The sequence below is a fragment of the Hyla sarda genome, unplaced genomic scaffold, assembly GCF_029499605.1.
Source record: "Hyla sarda isolate aHylSar1 unplaced genomic scaffold, aHylSar1.hap1 scaffold_457, whole genome shotgun sequence".
In the NCBI taxonomy this organism is placed as follows: Eukaryota; Metazoa; Chordata; class Amphibia; order Anura; family Hylidae; genus Hyla; species Hyla sarda.
In genome coordinates this window covers 91637-113420 of record NW_026610470.1, presented here as the reverse complement: position 1 = coordinate 113420, position 21784 = coordinate 91637, and the positions used below count along the sequence as shown (strand labels likewise).

Below are 21784 nucleotides of genomic sequence, written 5' to 3'. Positions count from 1 at the left end.
TAACAGTGATGATAGTATATAGATGATATATAACAGCGATGATAGTATATAGATGATATATAACAGTGATGACAGTATATAGATGATATATAACAGTGATGACAGTATATAGATGATATATAACAGTGATGATAGTATATGGATGATATATAACAGTGATTATAGTATATAGACGATATATAACCGTGATGACAGTATATAGATGATATATAACAGTGATGACAGTATATAGATGCTATATAACAGTGATGATAGTATATAGGTGCTATATAACAGTGATGACAGTATATAGATGATATATAACAGTGATGATAGTATATAGATGATATATAACAGTGATGATAGTATATAGATGATATATAACAGTGATTATAGTATATAGATGATATATAACAGTGATTATAGTATATAGACGATATATAACAGTGATGACAGTATATAGATGATATATAACAGTGATGACAGTATATAGATGCTATATAACAGTGATGATAGTATATAGGTGCTATATAACAGTGATGACAGTATATAGATGATATATAACAGTGATGATAGTATATAGATGATATATAACAGTGATGATAGTATATAGACGATATATAACAGTGATGATAGTATATAGACGATATATAACAGTGATGACAGTATATAGATGATATATAACAGTGATGACACTATATAGATGATATACAACAGTGATGACAGTATATAGATGATATATATAACAGTGACGATAGTATATAGATGATATATAACAGTGACGATAGTATATAGATGATATATGAAAGCAATGACAGTATATAGATGATATATAACAGTGATGACAGTATATAGACGATATATAACAGTGATGACAGTATATGGATGATATATAACAGTGATGATAGTATATAGATGATATATATAACAGTGATGATAGTATATAGATGATATATAACAGTGATGACAGTATATAGATGATATATAACAGTGATGATAGTATATAGATGATATATAACAGTGATTATATTATATAGACGATATATAACAGTGATGACAGTATATATATGATATATAACAGTGATGACAGTATATAGATGATATATAACAGTGATGATAGTATATAGACGATATATAACCGTGATGACAGTATATAGACAATATATAACAGTGATAACAGTATATAGATGATATATAACAGTGATATAGTATATAGATGATATACAACAGTGATTACAGTATATAGACTATATATAACAGTGATGACAGTATATAAATGATATATAACAGTGATGACAGTATATAGATGATATATAACAGTGATGACAGTATATAGATGCTATATAACAGTGATGATAGTATATAGGTGCTATATAACAGTGATGTCAGTATATAGATGATATATAACAGTGATGATAGTATATAGATGATATATAACAGTGATGATAGTATATAGATGATATATAACAGTGATGACAGTATATAGACAATATATAACAGTGATGACAGTATATAGATGATATACAACAGTGATGACAGTATATAGATGATATATATAACAGTGACGATAGTATATAGACGATATATAACAGTGACGATAGTATATAGATGATATATGAAAGCAATGACAGTATATAGATGATATATAACAGTGATGACAGTATATAGATGATATATAACAGTGATGACAGTATATAGACGATATATAACAGTGATGACAGTATATAGATGATATACAACAGTGATGACAGTATATAGACGATATATAACAGTGATGATAGTATATAGATGATATATAACAGTGATGACAGTATATAGACAATATATAACAGTGATGACAGTATATAGACGATATGTAACATTGATGATAGTATATAGATGATATATAACAGTGATGACAGTATATAGACAATATATAACAGTGATGATAGTATATAGATGATATATAACAGTGATGACAGTATATAGACAATATATAACAGTGATCATAGTATATAGATGATATTATATACTCCCGGTATATATATCATAGTTCACCAATTATTAACCAAAAACAAAAAAGAAATCCAAATTGACACCTACAATTATAAATGGCCATATTCAGCTACATGGTGTCCATAATGATCCTTCATTTATAGTGGTAAACTCATATCACAATATAACAACAAAAGAAATAAAGAGACTTTACACAATGCAACTTAAATAAAATGTAACTTTTATTATAATCCTGATAAAATGTGAACCAGCTGGATCTCAATCTTTGTATCCAGTTGGTTCAGGATTATAATAAAAGTTACATTTTATTTCAGGCACATTGTGTAAAGTCTCTTTATTTCTTTTGTTGTTACATAGGTCACCACTGCAGAGCACGGACAGGGAGTGGGGTAGATAAAGGTTCGGGGTCTCTAGTGCACTCATCCTATATGGACCCTACATGTGCACAGTATATAGCATGTGAGGGGTATACAGTACATCTCAGTGATTGCATCATATCAGTATATGCCACATGTGGAAGACATATGTTTCCTGCCCTGCATATGGCGGTGCACAGCACTATGTATACCGTGTACTGCGGTATGTACAGCACTATGTATACCGTGTACTGCGGGATGTACAGCACTGCTGAGCTCCCTGTATAGCAATGTATACACCAGAGGGACGCACTGTATATATCATATTACACATCACGGAGCTAGGACAGGATGTAGGTTGTCTTCTATGCATTGTGTAGTACATTATATACTGTATATATAGTGCCTATGTAGAGGATACATTATATATATATATATATAGAGCCTATGTAGAGGATACATTATATATATAGAGTGCCTATGTAGAGGATACATTATATATATATATATATATATATATATATATATATATATATAGTGCCTATGTATAGGATACATTATATATATATATATATATATATGGTGCCTATGTAGAGGATACATTATATATATAGTGCCTATGTAGAGGATACATTATATATATAGTGCCTATGTATAGGATACATTATATATATATATATATATATATATATATGGTGCCTATGTAGAGGATACATTATATATATAGTGCCTATGTAGAGGATACATTATATATATATAGTGCCTATGTAGAGGATACATTATATATATAGTGCCTATGTAGAGGATACATTATATATATGTATAGAGTGCCTATGTAGAGGATACAATATATATATATATATATATATATATATATAGTGCCTATGTATAGGATACATTATATATATATATATATATATATAGTGCCTATGTATAGGATACATTATATATATATATATATATATATATATATATATAGTGCCTATATAGAGGATACATTATATATATAGTGCCTATGTAGAGGATACATATATATGTATAGTGTGTGTTAGGCAGTGGATACATTGTATAGTGTATGTTGGTCAGTGTATACATTGTATCATTGTGTTGTTCTATGTGTGTTGGTCAGTGTATACATTGTATCATTGTGTTGTTCTGTGTGTGTTGGTCAGTGTATACATTGTATCATTGTGTTGTTCTGTGTGTGTTGGTTAGTGTATACATTGTGTCATTGTGCAGTTTTGTGTGTGTTGGTCAGTGTATACATTGTGTCATTGTGCAGTTTTGTGTGTGTTGGTCAGTGTATACATTGTGTCATTGTGCAGTTTTGTGTGTGTTGGTCAGTGTATACATTGTGTCATTGTGCACGTTGTGCGGTTTTGTGTGTGATGGCAGCTGCGGTTTTTCTTACCTCCATGTGTGACTGGAGACCTCGGGACACGTTGCAGAGTCCGGGGAATGTGACTGATTCTGTAGCCGCCTCTGCCGGGGATGACATCAGCTCCAGGGGAGTGAACTACAGAGCCCGGGCATGAGGAGAGAGCCCCCTGCTGGCACCGAGCCTGTCACTGAGGAGAGAGCCCCCTGCTGGCACCGAGCCTGTCACTGAGGAGAGAGCCCCCTGCTGGCACTGAGGAGCCCCCTGCTGGCACCGAGCCTGTCACTGAGGAGCCCCCTGCTGGCACTGAGCCTGTCACTGAGGAGAGAGCCCCCTGCTGGCACTGAGCCTGTCACTGAGGAGAGAGCCCCCTGCTGGCACTGAGGAGCCCCCTGCTGGCACCGAGCCTGTCACTGAGGAGCCCCCTGCTGGCACCGAGCCTGTCACTGAGGAGCCCCCTGCTGGCACCGAGCCTGTCACTGAGGAGCCCCCTGCTAGCACCGAGCCTGTCACTGAGGAGCCCCCTGCTGGTACCGAGCCTGTCACTGAGGAGCCCCCTGCTGGCACTGAGGAGCCCCCTGCTGGCACTGAGGAGCCCCCTGCTGGCACAGAGCCTGTCATTGAGGAGCCCCCTGCTGGCACTGAGGAGCCCCCTGCTGGCACTGAGGAGCCCCCTGCTGGCACCGAGCCTGTCACTGAGGAGCCCCCTGCTGGCACTGAGCCTGTCACTGAGGAGAGAGCCCCCTGCTGGCACTGAGCCTGTCACTGAGGAGAGAGCCCCCTGCTGGCACTGAGGAGCCCCCTGCTGGCACCGAGCCTGTCACTGAGGAGCCCCCTGCTGGCACCGAGCCTGTCACTGAGGAGCCCCCTGCTGTCACCAAGCCTGTCACTGAGGAGCCCCCTGCTGGCACTGAGGAGCCCCCTTCTGGCACCGAGCCTGTCACTGAGGAGCCCCCTGCTGGCACTGAGGAGCCCCCTGCTGTCACCGAGCCTAGCACTGAGGAGAGAGCCCCCTGCTGGCACTGAGGAGCCCCCCTTCTGTCACCGAGCCTAGCACTGAGGAGAGAGCCCCCTGCTGGCACCGAGCCTGTCACTGAGGAGAGAGCCCCCTGCTGGCACCGAGCCTGTCACTGAGGAGAGAGCCCCCTGCTGGCACTGAGGAGCCCCCTGCTGTCACCGAGCCTGGCACTGAGGAGTCCCCTGCTGGCACCGAGCCTGTCACTGAGGAGTCCCCTGCTGGCACCGAGCCTGGCACTGAGGAGCCCCTGCTGTCACCGAGCCTGGCACTGAGGAGCCCCCTGCTGTCACCGAGCCTGGCACTGAGGTGCCCCCTGCTGTCACCGAGCCTGGCACTGAGGAGCCCCCTGCTGTCACCGAGCCTGGCACTGAGGAGCCCCCTGCTGGCACCGAGCCTGGCACTGAGGAGCCCCCTGCTGTCACCGAGCCTGGCACTGAGGAGCCCCCTGCTGGCACCGAGCCTGGCACTGAGGTGCCCCCTGCTGTCACCGAGCCTGGCACTGAGGAGCCCCCTGCTGTCACCGAGCCTGGCACTGAGGAGCCCCCTGCTGGCACCGAGCCTGGCACTGAGGTGCCCCCTGCTGTCACCGAGCCTGGCACTGAGGAGCCCCCTGCTGTCACCGAGCCTGGCACTGAGGAGCCCCCTGCTGGCACCGGGCCTGGCACTGAGGAGCCCCCTGCTGGCACCAAGCCTGGCACTGAGGATCCCCCTGCTGGCACCGAGCCTGGCACTGAGGAGCCCCCTGCTGGCACCGAGCCTGGCACTGAGGAGCCCCCTGCTGGCACCGAGCCTGGCACTGAGGAGCCCCCTGCTAGCACCAAGCCTGTCACTGAGGAGCCCCCTGCTGTCACCGAGCCTGGCACTGAGGAGCCCCCTGCTGTCACCGAGCCTGGCACTGAGGAGCCCCCTGCTGGCACCGAGCCTGGCACTGAGGAGCCCCCTGCTGTCACCGAGCCTGGCACTGAGGAGCCCCCTGCTGGCACCGAGCCTGGCACTGAGGTGCCCCCTGCTGTCACCGAGCCTGGCACTGAGGAGCCCCCTGCTGTCACCGAGCCTGGCACTGAGGAGCCCCCTGCTGGCACCGAGCCTGGCACTGAGGTGCCCCCTGCTGTCACCGAGCCTGGCACTGAGGAGCCCCCTGCTGTCACCGAGCCTGGCACTGAGGAGCCCCCTGCTGGCACCGGGCCTGGCACTGAGGAGCCCCCTGCTGGCACCAAGCCTGGCACTGAGGATCCCCCTGCTGGCACCGAGCCTGGCACTGAGGAGCCCCCTGCTGGCACCGAGCCTGGCACTGAGGAGCCCCCTGCTGGCACCGAGCCTGGCACTGAGGAGCCCCCTGCTAGCACCAAGCCTGTCACTGAGGAGCCCCCTGCTGTCACCGAGCCTGGCACTGAGGAGCCCCCTGCTGGCACCGAGCCTGGCACTGAGGAGCCCCCTGCCGGCACCGAGCCTGGCACTGAGGAGCCCCCTGCCGGCACCGAGCCTGTCACTGAGGAGCCCCCTGCCGGCACCGAGCCTGTCACTGAGGAGCCCCCTGCCGGCACCGAGCCTGTCACTGAGGAGCCCCCTGCTGGCACCGAGCCTGGCACTGAGGAGCCCCCTGCTGGCACCGAGCCTGGCACTGAGGAGTCCCCTGCTGTCACCGAGCCTGGCACTGAGGAGCCCCCTGCTGTCACCGAGCCTGGCACTGAGGAGCCCCTTGCTGGCACTGAGCCTGGCACTGAGGAGCCCCCTGCTGTCACCGAGCCTGGCACTGAGGAGCCCCCTGCTGGCACCGAGCCTGTCACTGAGGAGAGTGCCCCCTGCTGGCACCGAGCCTGGCACTGAGGAGCCCCCTGCTAGCACCAAGCCTGTCACTGAGGAGCCCCCTGCTGTCACCGAGCCTGGCACTGAGGAGCCCCCTGCTGGCACTGAGCCTGGCACTGAGGAGTCCCCTGCTGGCACCGAGCCTGTCACTGAGGAGCCCCCTGCTGGCACCGAGCCTGGCACTGAGGAGCCCCCTGCTGTCACCGAGCCTGGCACTGAGGAGCCCCCTGCTGGCACCGAGCCTGGCACTGAGGAGTCCCCTGCTGGCACCAAGCCTGGCACTGAGGAGCCCCCTGCTGTCACCGAGCCTGGCACTGAGGAGCCCCCTGCTGGCACTGAGCCTGGCACTGAGGAGCCCCCTGCTGTCACCGAGCCTGGCACTGAGGAGCCCCCTGCTGGCACCGAGCCTGTCACTGAGGAGAGTTCCCCCTGCTGGCACCGAGCCTGGCACTGAGGAGCCCCCTGCTGACACCGAGCCTGGAACTGAGGAGCCCCCTGCTGGCACCGAGCCTGTCACTAAGGAGCCCCCTGCAGGCACCGAGCCTGGCACTGAGGAGCCCCCTGCTGGCACCGAGCCTGGCACTGAGGAGCCCCCTGCTGTCACCGAGCCTGGCATTGAGGAGCCCCCTGCTGTCACCGAGCCTGGCACTGAGGAACCCCCTGCTGGCACTGAGCCTGGCACTGAGGAGCCCCCTGCTGTCACCGAGCCTGGCACTGAGGAGCCCCCTGCTGGCACCGAGCCTGTCACTGAGGAGAGTGCCCCCTGCTGGCACCGAGCCTGGCACTGAGGAGCCCCCTGCTGGCACCGAGCCTGGCACTGAGGAGCCCCCTGCAGGCACAGAGCCTGGCACTGAGGAGCCCCCTGCTGGCACCGAGCCTGGCACTGAGGAGCCCCCTGCAGGCACCGAGCCTGTCACTGAGGAGAGTTCCCCCTGCTGGCACCGAGCCTGTCACTGAGGAGAGTTCCCCCTGCTGGCACCGAGCCTGTCACTGAGGAGCCCCCTGCTGGAACCGAGTCTGGCACTGAGGAGCCCCCTGCTGACACCGAGCCTGGAACTGAGGAGCCCCCTGCTGGCACCGAGCCTGTCACTAAGGAGCCCCCTGCAGGCACCGACCCTGGCACTGAGGAGCCCCCTGCTGGCACCGAGCCTGGCACTGAGGAGCCCCCTGCTGTCACCGAGCCTGGCACTGAGGAGCCCCCTGCTGTCACCGAGCCTGTCACTGAGGAGCCCCCTGCTGTCACCGAGCCTGGCACTGAGGAACCCCCTGCTGGCACTGAGCCTGGCACTGAGGAGCCCCCTGCTGTCACCGAGCCTGGCACTGAGGAGCCCCCTGCTGGCACCGAGCCTGTCACTGAGGAGAGTGCCCCCTGCTGGCACCGAGCCTGGCACTGAGGAGCCCCCTGCTGGCACCGAGCCTGGCACTGAGGAGCCCCCTGCAGGCACAGAGCCTGGCACTGAGGAGCCCCCTGCTGGCACCGAGCCTGGCACTGAGGAGCCCCCTGCAGGCACCGGGCCTGTCACTGAGGAGCCCCCTGCTGGCACCGAGCCTGTCACTGAGGAGCCCCCTGCTGGCACCGAGCCTGGCACTGAGGAGCCCCCTGCTGGCACCAAGCCTGGCACTGAGGAGCCCCCTGCTGGCACCAAGCCTGGCACTGAGGAGCCCCCTGCTGGCACCGAGCCTGGCACTGAGGAGCCCCCTGCTGGCACCGAGCCTGTCACTGAGGAGAGTTCCCCCTGCTGGCACCGAGCCTGTCACTGAGGAGAGTTCCCCCTGCTGGCACCGAGCCTGTCACTGAGGAGCCCCCTGCTGGAACCGAGTCTGGCACTGAGGAGTCCCCTGCTGGCACTGAGGAGCCCCCTGCTGGTATTGAGCCTGGCACTGAGGAGCCCCCTGCTGGCACCGAGCCTGGCACTGAGGAGCCCCCTGCTGGCACCGAGCCTGGCACTGAGGAGCCCCCTGCTGGCACCGAGCCTGTCACTGAGGAGCCCCCTGCTGGCACCGAGCCTGTCACTGAGGAGCCCCCTGCTGGCACCGAGCCTGGCACTGAGGAGCCCCCTGCTGGCACCGAGCCTGGCACTGAGGAGCCCCCTGCTGTCACCGAGCCTGGCACTGAGGAACCCCCTGCTGGCACTGAGCCTGGCACTGAGGAGCCCCCTGCTGTCACCGAGCCTGGCACTGAGGAGCCCCCTGCTGGCACCGAGCCTGTCACTGAGGAGAGTGCCCCCTGCTGGCACCGAGCCTGGCACTGAGGAGCCCCTGCTGGCACCGAGCCTGGCACTGAGGAGCCCCCTGCAGGCACAGAGCCTGGCACTGAGGAGCCCCCTGCTGGCACCGAGCCTGGCACTGAGGAGCCCCCTGCAGGCACCGAGCCTGTCACTGAGGAGCCCCCTGCTGGCACCGAGCCTGTCACTGAGGAGCCCCCTGCTGGCACCGAGCCTGGCACTGAGGAGCCCCCTGCTGGCACCGAGCCTGGCACTGAGGAGCCCCCTGCTGGCACCAAGCCTGGCACTGAGGAGCCCCCTGCTGGCACCGAGCCTGGCACTGAGGAGCCCCCTGCTGGCACCGAGCCTGTCACTGAGGAGAGTTCCCCCTGCTGGCACCGAGCCTGTCACTGAGGAGAGTTCCCCCTGCTGGCACCGAGCCTGTCACTGAGGAGCCCCCTGCTGGAACCGAGCCTGGCACTGAGGAGTCCCCTGCTGGCACTGAGGAGCCCCCTGCTGGTATTGAGCCTGGCACTGAGGAGCCCCCTGCTGGCACCGAGCCTGGCACTGAGGAGCCCCCTGCTGGCACCGAGCCTGGCACTGAGGAGCCCCCTGCTGGCACCGAGCCTGTCACTGAGGAGCCCCCTGCTGGCACCGAGCCTGTCACTGAGGAGCCCCCTGCTGGCACCGAGCCTGGCACTGAGGAGCCCCCTGCTGTCACCGAGCCTGGCACTGAGGAGTCCCCTGCTGGCACCGAGCCTGGCACTGAGGAGTCCCCTGCTGTCACCGAGCCTGGCACTGAGGAGCACCCTACTGGCACCGAGCCTGTCACTGAAGAGCCCCCTGCTGGCACCGAGCCTGGCACTGAGGAGTCCCCTGCTGGCACCGAGCCTGGCACTGAGGAGTCCCCTGCTGGCACCGAGCCTGTCACTGAGGAGCCCCCTGCTGGCACCGAGCCTGTCACTGAGGAGCCCCCTGCTGGCACCGAGCCTGGCACTGAGGAGAGTGCCCCCTGCTGAGGAGTGAGGAGTCCCCTGAGGAGGGGGTCCCCTTCTGGCACTGAGGAGCCCCCTGCTGGCACCAAGCCTGTCACTGAGGAGCCCCCTGCTGGAACCGAGCCTGGCACTGAGGAGTCCCCTGCTGGCACTGAGGAGCCCCCTGCTGGCACCGAGCCTGGCACTGAGGAGCCCCCTGCTGGCACCGAGCCTGGCACTGAGGAGCCCACTGCTAGCACCGAGCCTGTGACTGAGGAGCCCCCTGCTGGCACCGAGCCTGTCACTGAGGAGCCCCCTGCTGGCACCGAGCCTGGCACTGAGGAGCCCCCTGCTGTCACCGAGCCTGGCACTGAGGAGCACCCTGCTGGCACCGAGCCTGTCACTGAAGAGCCCCCTGCTGGCACCGAGCCTGGCACTGAGGAGTCCCCTGCTGGCACCGAGCCTGTCACTGAGGAGTCCCTGCACTGACTATACCGCCTCCTGCACTGATTGACCTGGCACTGAGGAGCCCCCCTGCTGGCACGAGCATGGCACTGAGGACACCCCTGTACTGACTGACCTGGCACTGAGGATACCACCCTGCTATACTGACTATACCCCCCTGTACTCGCTATACCCCCCCTGTACTCGCTATACCCCCCTGTACTCACTATACCCCCCTGTACTCACTATACCCCCCTGTACTCACTATACCCCCCTGTACTCGCTATACCCCCCTGTACTAGCTATACCCCTCTGTACTCACTATACCCCCTGTACTCAATATACCACCCCTGTACTCACTATACCCCCCTGTACTCACTATACCCCCCTGTACTCACTATAGCCCCCCCCCCTGTACTCACTATACCCCCCTGTACTCACTATACCCCCCCTGTACTCACTATACCCCTCTGTGCTCATTATACCCCCCTGTACTCACTATACCCCCCCTGTACTCACTATACCCCTCTGTACTGACTTTACCCCCCTGTACTCACTATACCCCCCCTGTACTCACTATACCCCCCCCCTGTACTCTCTATACTCCCCTGTACTCACTACAACCCCCCCTGTACTCACTAAACCCCCCTGTGCTCACTATACCCCTCTGTACTCACTATACCCCCCCCTGTACTCACTATTCACCCCTGTACTCACTATACCCCCCCCCTGTACTCACTATACCCCCCCCTGTACTCACTATACCCCCCCTGTACTCACTATACCCCCCCTGCACTGACTATACCCCCCCTGTACTCACTATACCCCCCCTGTACTCACTATACCCCCCTGTACTCAGTATACCCCCCAGTACTCACTATACCCCCCCTGCACTCACTATACCCCACCTGTACTCACTATACCCCCCTGTGCTCATTATACCCCCCCCCCCCTGTACTCACTATACCCCCCCTGTACTCGCTTTACCCCCCCCCCTGTACTCACTATACCCCCCCTGCACTGACTATACCCCCCTGTACTGACTATACCCCCCTGTACTGACTATACCCCCCCTGTACTGACTATACCCCCCTGCACTGATTATACCCCCCTGTACTGATTATACCCCCTGTACTGATTATACCTCTTGTACTGATTATACCCGCCTGGACTGACTATACCCCCCTGCACTGACTATACCCCCCTGCACTGATTATACCCCCTGTACTGATTATATCCCCCTGCACTGATTATACCCCCCTGCACTGACTATACCCCCCTGTACTGACTATACCCCCCTGTACTGACTATACCCCCCCTGTACTGACTATACCCCCCTGCACTGATTATACCCCCCTGTACTGATTATACCCCCTGTACTGATTATACTCCCCTGTACTGACTATACCCCCCTGTACTGACTATACCCCCCCCCCTGTACTGACTATACCCCCTGTACTGATTATTCCCCCCTGTACTGACTATACCCCCCTGTACTGATTATACCCTCTGCACTGACTATACCCCCCTGTACTGATTATACCCCCTGCACTGACTACACCCCCCTGTACTGATTATACCCCCCTGTACTGATTATAACCCCCTGTACTGATTATACCCCCCTGCACTGACTATACCCCCCCTGCACTGATTATACCACCCTGTACTGATTATACCCCCTGTACTGATTATACCCCCCTGTACTGACTATACCCCCCTGTACTGTTTATACCCCCCTGTACTGACTATAGCCCCCTGTACTGACTATACCCCCCTGCACTGATAATACCCCCCTGCACTGATTATACCCCCCTGCACTGACTATACCCCCCTGTACTGACTATACCCCCCTGCACTGATTATACCCCCCTGCACTGACTATACCCCCCTGCACTGACTATAGCCCCCTGCACTGATTATACCCCCCTGTACTGACTATACCCCCCTGTACTGACTATACCCCCCTGTACTGACTATAGCCCCCTGTACTGATTATACCCCCCTGCACTGATTATACCCCCCTGTACTGACTATACCCCCCTGTACTGACTATACCCCCCTGTACTGACTATACCCCCCCTGTACTGACTATACCCCCCCTGTACTGACTATACCCCCCTGTACTGACTATAGCCCCCTGTACTGATTATACCCCCCTGCACTGATTATGCCACCCTGTACTGATTATACCCCCCTGTACTGACTATACCCCCCCTGTACTGACTATACCCCCCTGTACTGACTATACCCCCTTCACTGATTATACCCCCCTGCACTGACTATACCCCCCCTGTACTGACTATACCCCCCTGCACTGATTATACCATCCTGTACTGACTATACCCCCCCTGTACTGACTATACCCCCCTGTACTGACTATACCCCCCTGTACTGACTATACCCCCCTGCACTGACTATAGCCCCCTGCACTGATTATACCACCCTGTACTGACTATACCCCCCTGTACTGACTATACCCCCCCTGTACTGACTATACCCCCCTGGACTGACTATACCCCCCTGCACTGACTATACCCCCCTGGACTGATTATACCCCCCCCCCCCCCTGTACTGACTATACCCCCCTGCACTGATTATACCCCCCTGCACTGATTATACCCCCCTGGACTGACTATACCCCCTGGACTGACTATACCCCCCCCCCCCCCTGTACTGACTATACCCCCCTGTACTGACTATACCCCCCGCCCCCTGTACTGACTATACCCCCCCCCCCCTCCTTCAGCCATTGAACACTGATCCTGATTGTGATGGTCGCTTAGGATCAGATGGAGATCAGACTCTAATTCTGATGGATTTCCTGTGGGATTTATAGAAGCTGCAGAAGCCAAAGATCCTCTGAAAATAATACCCCCCCCCCCTCCCAAGGTGCCCACAGAGTCCTGCACCCGTCCTGGCATCTGCCCCATCTGCCCCGCTCCTCCGCTTGTCCCCCTGGTGCCCTTATTGGGGGTAGTATCTCTGCAGTTATTCCTTGTCTCTATGGCCGCTCCCTCCATACACAGGAAACTCCTTGTGCCAAGATTCCTCTGTATTACACCATAGCTCCAGCCTCGCCTGCACCCCCCAGGGGGACCCTCCCCTCACTCAGCTCAGTGCACACTCACATACAGTCACTCAGCTCAGTGCACGCTCACATACAGTCAGACAGCTCAGTGCACGCTCACATACAGTCACTCAGCTCAGTGCACACTCCCATACAGTCACTCAGCTCAGTACACACTCACATACAGTCACACAGCTCAGTGCACGCTCACATACAGTCACACAGCTCAGTGCACACTCACATACAGTCACTCAGCTCAGTGCACGCTCACATACAGTCACTCAGCTCAGTGCACACTCCCATACAGTCACACAGCTCATTGCATGCTCACATACAGTCACTCAGCTCAGTGCACACTCACATACAGTCACACAGCTCAGTGCACACTCCCATGCAGTCACACAGCTCAGTGCACGCTCACATACAGTCACTCAGCTCAGTGCACACTCCCATACAGTCAGACAGCTCAGTGCACACTCCCATACAGTCACACAGCTCAGTGCACGCTCACATACAGTCACTCAGCTCAGTGCACACTCCCATACAGTCAGACAGCTCAGTGCACACTCCCATGCAGTCACTCAGCTCAGTGCACGCTCACATACAGTCACACAGCTCAGTGCACACTCCCATACAGTCAGACAGCTCAGTGCACACTCCCATACAGTCACTCAGCTCAGTGCACGCTCACATACAGTCACACAGCTCAGTGCACACTCACATACAGTCACTCAGCTCAGTGCACGCTCCCATACAGTCACTCAGCTCAGTGCACGCTCACATACAGTCACACAGCTCAGTGCACGCTCACACACAGTCACTCAGCTCAGTGCACGCTCACATACAGTCAGACAGCTCAGTGCACGCTCCCATACAGTCAAACAGCTCAGTGCACACTCCCATGCAGTCACACAGCTCAGTGCACGCTCACATACAGTCACTCAGCTCAGTGCACACTCCCATACAGTCAGACAGCTCAGTGCACACTCCCATACAGTCACTCAGCTCCGTGCACGCTCACATACAGTCACACAGCTCAGTGCACACTCACATACAGTCACTCAGCTCAGTGCACACTCCCATACAGTCACTCAGCTCAGTGCACACTCACATACAGCCACATATCTCAGTGCACGCTCCCATACAGTCACACAGCTCAGTACACACTCACATACAGTCACACAGCTCAGTGCACACTCCCATACAGTCACACAGCTCAGTGCACACTTCCATACAGTCACACAGCTCAGTGCACACTCCCATACAGTCACTCAGCTCAGTGCACGCTCACATACAGTCACACAGCTCAGTGCACACTCACATACAGTCACTCAGCTCAGTGCACACTTCCATACAGTCACACAGCTCAGTGCACACTTCCATACAGTCACACAGCTCAGTGCACACTCCCATACAGTCACACAGCTCAGTGCACACTCCCATACAGTCACACAGCTCAGTGCACACTCACATACAGTCACACAGCTCAGTGCACACTTCCATACAGTCACACAGCTCAGTGCACACTTCCATACAGTCACACAGCTCAGTGCACACTCACATACAGTCACTCAGCTCAGTGCACACTTCCATACAGTCACTCAGCTCAGTGCACGCTCACATACAGTCACACAGCTCAGTGCACACTCCCATACAGTCACACAGCTCAGTGCACACTCACATACAGTCACACAGCTCAGTGCACACTTCCATACAGTCACACAGCTCAGTGCACACTCCCATAGAGTCACTCAGCTCAGTGCACGCTCACATACAGTCACACAGCTCAGTGCACACTCACATACATTCACTCAGCTCAGTGCACACTCCCATACAGTCACTCAGCTCAGTGCACGCTCACATACAGTCACACAGCTCAGTGCACGCTCCCATACAGTCACACAGCTCAGTGCACACTCCCATACAGTCACACAACTCAGTTCACACTTCCATACAGTCACACAGCTCAGTGCACGCTCACATACAGTCACTCAGCTCAGTGCACACTCACATACAGTCACTCAGCTCAGTGCACACTCCCATACAGTCACACAGCTCAGCGCACGCTCCCATACAGCCACATATCTCAGTGCACACTCCCATACAGTCACTCAGCTCAGTGCACGCTCACATACAGTCGCTCAGCTCAGTGCACACTCCCATACAGTCACACAGCTCAGTGCACGCACACATACAGTCACACAGCTCAGTGCACACTCCCATACAGCCACATATCTCAGTGCACGCTTCCATACAGTCACTCAGCTCAGTGCACGCTCACATACAGTCACACAGCTCAGTGCACACTCCCATACAGTCACACAGCTCAGTGCACACTCCCATACAGTCACACAGCTCAGTGCACGCTCCAATACAGCCACATATCTCAGTGCACACTCCCAAACAGTCACACAGCTCAGTGCACGCTCCCATACAGTCACACAGCTCAGTGCACACTCCCATACACTCAGCTCAGTGCACGCTCCCATACACTCACTCAGCTCAGTGCACGCTCCCATACACTCACTCAGCTCAGTGCACGCTCCCATACACTCACTCAGCTCAGTGCACGCTCCCATACTCTCACTCAGCTCAGTGCAAGCTCACACACAGTCACACAGCTCAGTACACACTCCCAAACAGTCACATGGCTCAGTACACACTCCCATACAGTCATACAGCTCAGTGCACGCTCCCATACAGTCACACAGCTCAGTGCACGCTCCCATACAGTCACACAGCTCAGTGCACGCTCCCATACAGTCACACAGCTCAGTGCACGCTCCCATACAGTCACACAGCTCAGTGCACGCTCCCATACAGTCACACAGCTCAGTGCACACTCCCATACAGTCACACAGCTCAGTGCACACTCCCATACAGTCAAACAGCTCAGTGCACGCTCCCATACAGTCACACAGCTCAGTGCACGCTCCCATACAGTCACACAGCTCAGTGCACACTCCCATACAGTCACACAGCTCAGTGCATGCGCCCATACGGTCACACAGCTCAGTGCACACTCCCATACAGTCACACAGCTCAGTGCATGCGCCCATACAGTCACACAGCTCAGTGCACGCTCCCATACAGTCACACAGCTCAGTGCACGCTCCCATACAGTCACACAGCTCAGTGCACACTCCCATACAGTCACACAGCTCAGTGCATGCTCCCATACGGTCACACAGCTCAGTGCACGCTCCCATACAGTCAAACAGCTCAGTGCACGCTCCCATACAGTCACACAGCTCAGTGCACACTCCCATACAGTCACACAGCTCAGTGCACGCTCCCATACAGTCACACAGCTCAGTGCATGCTCCCATACAGTCACACAGCTCAGTGCACGCTCCCATACAGTCACACAGCTCAGTGCACGCTCCCATACAGTCACACAGCTCAGTGCACGCTCCCATACAGTCACACAGCTCAGTGCACGCTCCCATACAGTCACACAGCTCAGTACACACTCCCATACAGTCACACAGCTCAGTGCACGCTCCCATACAGTCACACAGCTCAGTGCACGCTCACATACAGTCACACAGCTCAGTACACACTCCCATACAGTCACACGGCTCAGTACACACTCCCATACAGTCACACAGCTCAGTGCACGCTCCCATACAGTCACACAGCTCAGTACACACTCCCATACAGTCAAACAGCTCAGTGCACACTCCCATACAGTCACACAGCTCAGTGCATGCTCCCATACAGTCACACAGCTCAGTGCATGCTCCCATACAGTCACACAGCTCGGTGCACGCTCCCATACACTCACTCAGCTCATTGAACACTCCCATACAGTCACTCAGCTCATTGAACACTCCCATACAATCACACAGCTCAGTGCAAGCTCACATACAGTCACACAGCTCAGTACACACTCCCAAACAGTCACATAGCTCAGTGCACACTCCCATACATTCATTCAGCTCAGTGCACGCTCCCATACACTCACTAAGCTCAGTGCACGCTCCAATACAGCCACATATCTCAGTGCACACTCCCAAACAGTCACACAGCTCAGTGCACACTCCCATACAGTCACACAGCTCAGTGCACACTCCCATACACTCAGCTCAGTGCACGCTCCCATACACTCACTCAGCTCAGTGCACGCTCCCATACACTCACTCAGCTCAGTGCACGCTCCCATACACTCGCTCAGTGCAAGCTCCCATACACTCACTCAGCTCAGTGCAAGCTCACATACAGTCACACAGCTCAGTACACACTACCAAACAGTCACATGGCTCAGTCCACACTCCCATACAGTCATACAGCTCAGTGCACGCTCTCATAAAGTCACACAGCTCAGTGCACACTCCCATACAGTCACACAGCTCAGTGCACGCTCCCATACAGTCACACAGCTCAGTGCACACTCCCATACAGTCACACAGCTCAGTGCACGCTCCCATACAGTCACTCAGCTCAGTGCACACTCCCATACAGTCACACAGCTCAGTGCACACTCCCATACAGTCACACAGCTCAGTGCACACTCCCATACAGTCAAACAGCTCAGTGCACGCTCCCATACAGTCACACAGCTCAGTGCACGCTCCCATACAGTCACACAGCTCAGTGCACGCTCCCATACAGTCACACAGCTCAGTGCACACTCCCATACAGTCACACAGCTCAGTGCATGCTCCCATACGGTCACACAGCTCAGTGCACGCTCCCATACAGTCACACAGCTCAGTGCACTTTCCCATACAGTCACACAGCTCAGTGCACGCTCCCATACAGTCACACAGCTCAGTGCACGCTCCCATACAGTCACTCAGCTCAGTGCACACTCCCATACAGTCACTCAGCTCAGTGCACACTCCCATACAGTCACACAGCTCAGTGCACACTCCCATACAGTCACACAGCTCAGTGCATGCTCCCATACAGTCAAACAGCTCAGTGCACGCTCCCATACACTCACTCAGCTCAGTGCACGCTCCCATACACTCACTCAGCTCAGTGCAAGCTCCCATACACTCACTCAGCTCAGTGCAAGCTCACATACAGTCACACAGCTCAGTACACACTCCCAAACAGTCACATGGCTCAGTCCACGCTCCCATACAGTCATACAGCTCAGTGCACGCTCTCATAAAGTCACACAGCTCAGTGCACACTCCCATACAGTCACACAGCTCAGTGCACGCTCCCATACAGTCACACAGCTCAGTGCACACTCCCATACAGTCACACAGCTCAGTGCACGCTCCCATACAGTCACTCAGCTCAGTGCACACTCCCATACAGTCACACAGCTCAGTGCACACTCCCATACAGTCACACAGCTCAGTGCACACTCCCATACAGTCAAACAGCTCAGTGCACGCTCCCATACAGTCACACAGCTCAGTGCACGCTCCCATACAGTCACACAGCTCAGTGCACGCTCCCATACAGTCACACAGCTCAGTGCACACTCCCATACAGTCACACAGCTCAGTGCATGCTCCCATACGGTCACACAGCTCAGTGCACGCTCCCATACAGTCACACAGCTCAGTGCACTTTCCCATACAGTCACACAGCTCAGTGCACGCTCCCATACAGTCACTCAGCTCAGTGCACACTCCCATACAGTCACACAGCTCAGTGCACACTCCCATACAGTCAAACAGCTCAGTGCACGCTCCCATACAGTCACACAGCTCAGTGCACGCTCCCATACAGTCACACAGCTCAGTGCACGCTCCCATACAGTCACACAGCTCAGTGCACACTCCCATACAGTCACACAGCTCAGTGCATGCTCCCATACGGTCACACAGCTCAGTGCATGCTCCCATACAGTCACACAGCTCAGTGCACTTTCCCATACAGTCACACAGCTCGGTGCACGCTCCCATACACTCACTCAGCTCATTGAACACTCCCATACAGTCACTCAGCTCATTGAACACTCCCATACAATCACACAGCTCAGTGCAAGCTCACATACAGTCACACAGCTCAGTACACACTCCCAAACAGTCACACAGCTCAGTGCACACTCCCATACACTCACTCAGCTCAGTGCACGCTCCCATACACTCACTAAGCTCAGTGCACGCTCCCATACACTCACTCAGCTCAGTGCACGCTCCCATACACCCACTCAGCTCAGTGCATGCTCCCATACACTCACTCAGCTCAGTGCAAGCTCACATACAGTCACACAGCTCAGTGCACGCTCACATACAGTCACACAGCTCAGTACACACTCACATACAGTCACACAGGTCAGTGCACACTCCCATACAGTCACACAGCTCAGTGCACGCTCCCATACAGTAACATAGCCTCAGAGAAGTGAATAGAGCCCAGTTGCACTACCACACACAGACAACTGTGGCGCTGTTTTTGAAAGGAAGCCGCTCTGTTTTTACAATCTCAGATAACCCCTTTAACAATCAGACATCTGTCACCCCAATCCTGCACGCTCCCATACAGTCACACAGCTCAGTGCACACTCCCATACAGTCACACAGCTCAGTGCATGCTCCCATACGGTCACACAGCTCAGTGCACGCTCCCATACAGTCACACAGCTCAGTGCACTTTCCCATACAGTCACACAGCTCAGTGCACGCTCCCATACAGTCACTCAGCTCAGTGCACACTCCCATACAGTCACACAGCTCAGTGCACACTCCCATACAGTCAAACAGCTCAGTGCACGCTCCCATACAGTCACACAGCTCAGTGCACACTCCCATACAGTCAAACAGCTCAGTGCACGCTCCCATACAGTCACACAGCTCAGTGCACGCTCCCATACAGTCACACAGCTCAGTGCACGCTCCCATACAGTCACACAGCTCAGTGCACACTCCCATACAGTCACACAGCTCAGTGCATGCTCCCATACGGTCACACAACTCAGTGCACGCTCCCATACAGTCACACAGCTCAGTGCACTTTCCCATACAGTCACACAGCTCAGTGCACGCTCCCATACAGTCACTCAGCTCAGTGCACACTCCCATACAGTCACACAGCTCAGTGCACACTCCCATACAGTCAAACAGCTCAGTGCACGCTCCCATACAGTCACACAGCTCAGTGCACGCTCCCATACAGTCACACAGCTCAGTGCACGCTCCCATACAGTCACACAGCTCAGTGCACACTCCCATACAGTCACACAGCTCAGTGCATGCTCCCATACGGTCACACAGCTCAGTGCACGCTCCCATACAGTCACACAGCTCAGTGCACTTTCCCATACAGTCACACAGCTCGGTGCACGCTCCCATACACTCACTCAGCTCATTGAACACTCCCATACAGTCACTCAGCTCATTGAACACTCCCATACAATCACACAGCTCAGTGCAAGCTCACATACAGTCACACAGCTCAGTACACACTCCCAAACAGTCACACAGCTCAGTGCACACTCCCATACACTCACTCAGCTCAGTGCACGCTCCCATACACTCACTAAGCTCAGTGCACGCTCCCATACACTCACTCAGCTCAGTGCACACTCCCATACACCCACTCAGCTCAGTGCATGCTCCCATACACTCACTCAGCTCAGTGCAAGCTCACATACAGTCACACAGCTCAGTGCACGCTCACATACAGTCACACAGCTCAGTACACACTCACATACAGTCACACAGGTCAGTGCACACTCCCATACAGTCACACAGCTCAGTGCACGCTCCCATACAGTAACATAGCCTCAGAGAAGTGAATGGAGCCCAGTTGCACTACCACACACAGACAACTGTGGCGCTGTTTTTGAAAGGAAGACGCTCTGTTTTTTCAATCTCAGATAACCCCTTTAACAATCAGACATCTGTCACCCCAATCCTGCACGCTCCCATACAGTCACACAGCTCAGTGCACACTCCCATACAGTCACACAGCTCAGTGCACACTTCCATACAGTCACACAGCTCAGTGCACACTCCCATACAGTCACACAACTCAGTTCACACTTCCATACAGTCACACAGCTCAGTGCACGCTCACATACAGTCACTCAGCTCAGTGCACACTCACATACAGTCACTCAGCTCAGTGCACACTCCCATACAGTCACACAGCTCAGCGCACGCTCCCATACAGCCACATATCTCAGTGCACACTCCCATACAGTCACTCAGCTCAGTGCACGCTCACATACAGTCGCTCAGCTCAGTGCACACTCCCATACAGTCACACAGCTCAGTGCACGCACACATACAGTCACACAGCTCAGTGCACACTCCCATACAGCCACATATCTCAGTGCACGCTTCCATACAGTCACTCAGCTCAGTGCACGCTCACATACAGTCACACAGCTCAGTGCACACTCCCATACAGTCACACAGCTCAGTGCACACTCCCATACAGTCACACAGCTCAGTGCACGCTCCAATACAGCCACATATCTCAGTGCACACTCCCAAACAGTCACACAGCTCAGTGCACGCTCCCATACAGTCACACAGCTCAGTGCACACTCCCATACACTCAGCTCAGTGCACGCTCCCATACACTCACTCAGCTCAGTGCACGCTCCCATACACTCACTCAGCTCAGTGCACGCTCCCATACACTCACT

The 21784-nt window shown here is 53.9% G+C and overlaps 1 protein-coding gene across 1 annotated transcript in view; it reads left to right on the top strand.

Annotated features, from left to right (window-relative positions):
* LOC130335812 (basic proline-rich protein-like) overlaps positions 1–9755 on the top strand; it is a 59087-nt gene extending 49332 nt beyond the window's left edge. Inside the window, exons 2-3 of the mRNA XM_056553908.1 lie at positions 4988–6521; positions 9118–9755. Coding sequence (XP_056409883.1) covers positions 4988–6521; positions 9118–9755 — 2172 coding nt within the window. The remainder of the gene's footprint in view (positions 1–4987; positions 6522–9117) is intronic.
* Positions 9756–21784: the final 12029 nt, after the last annotated feature.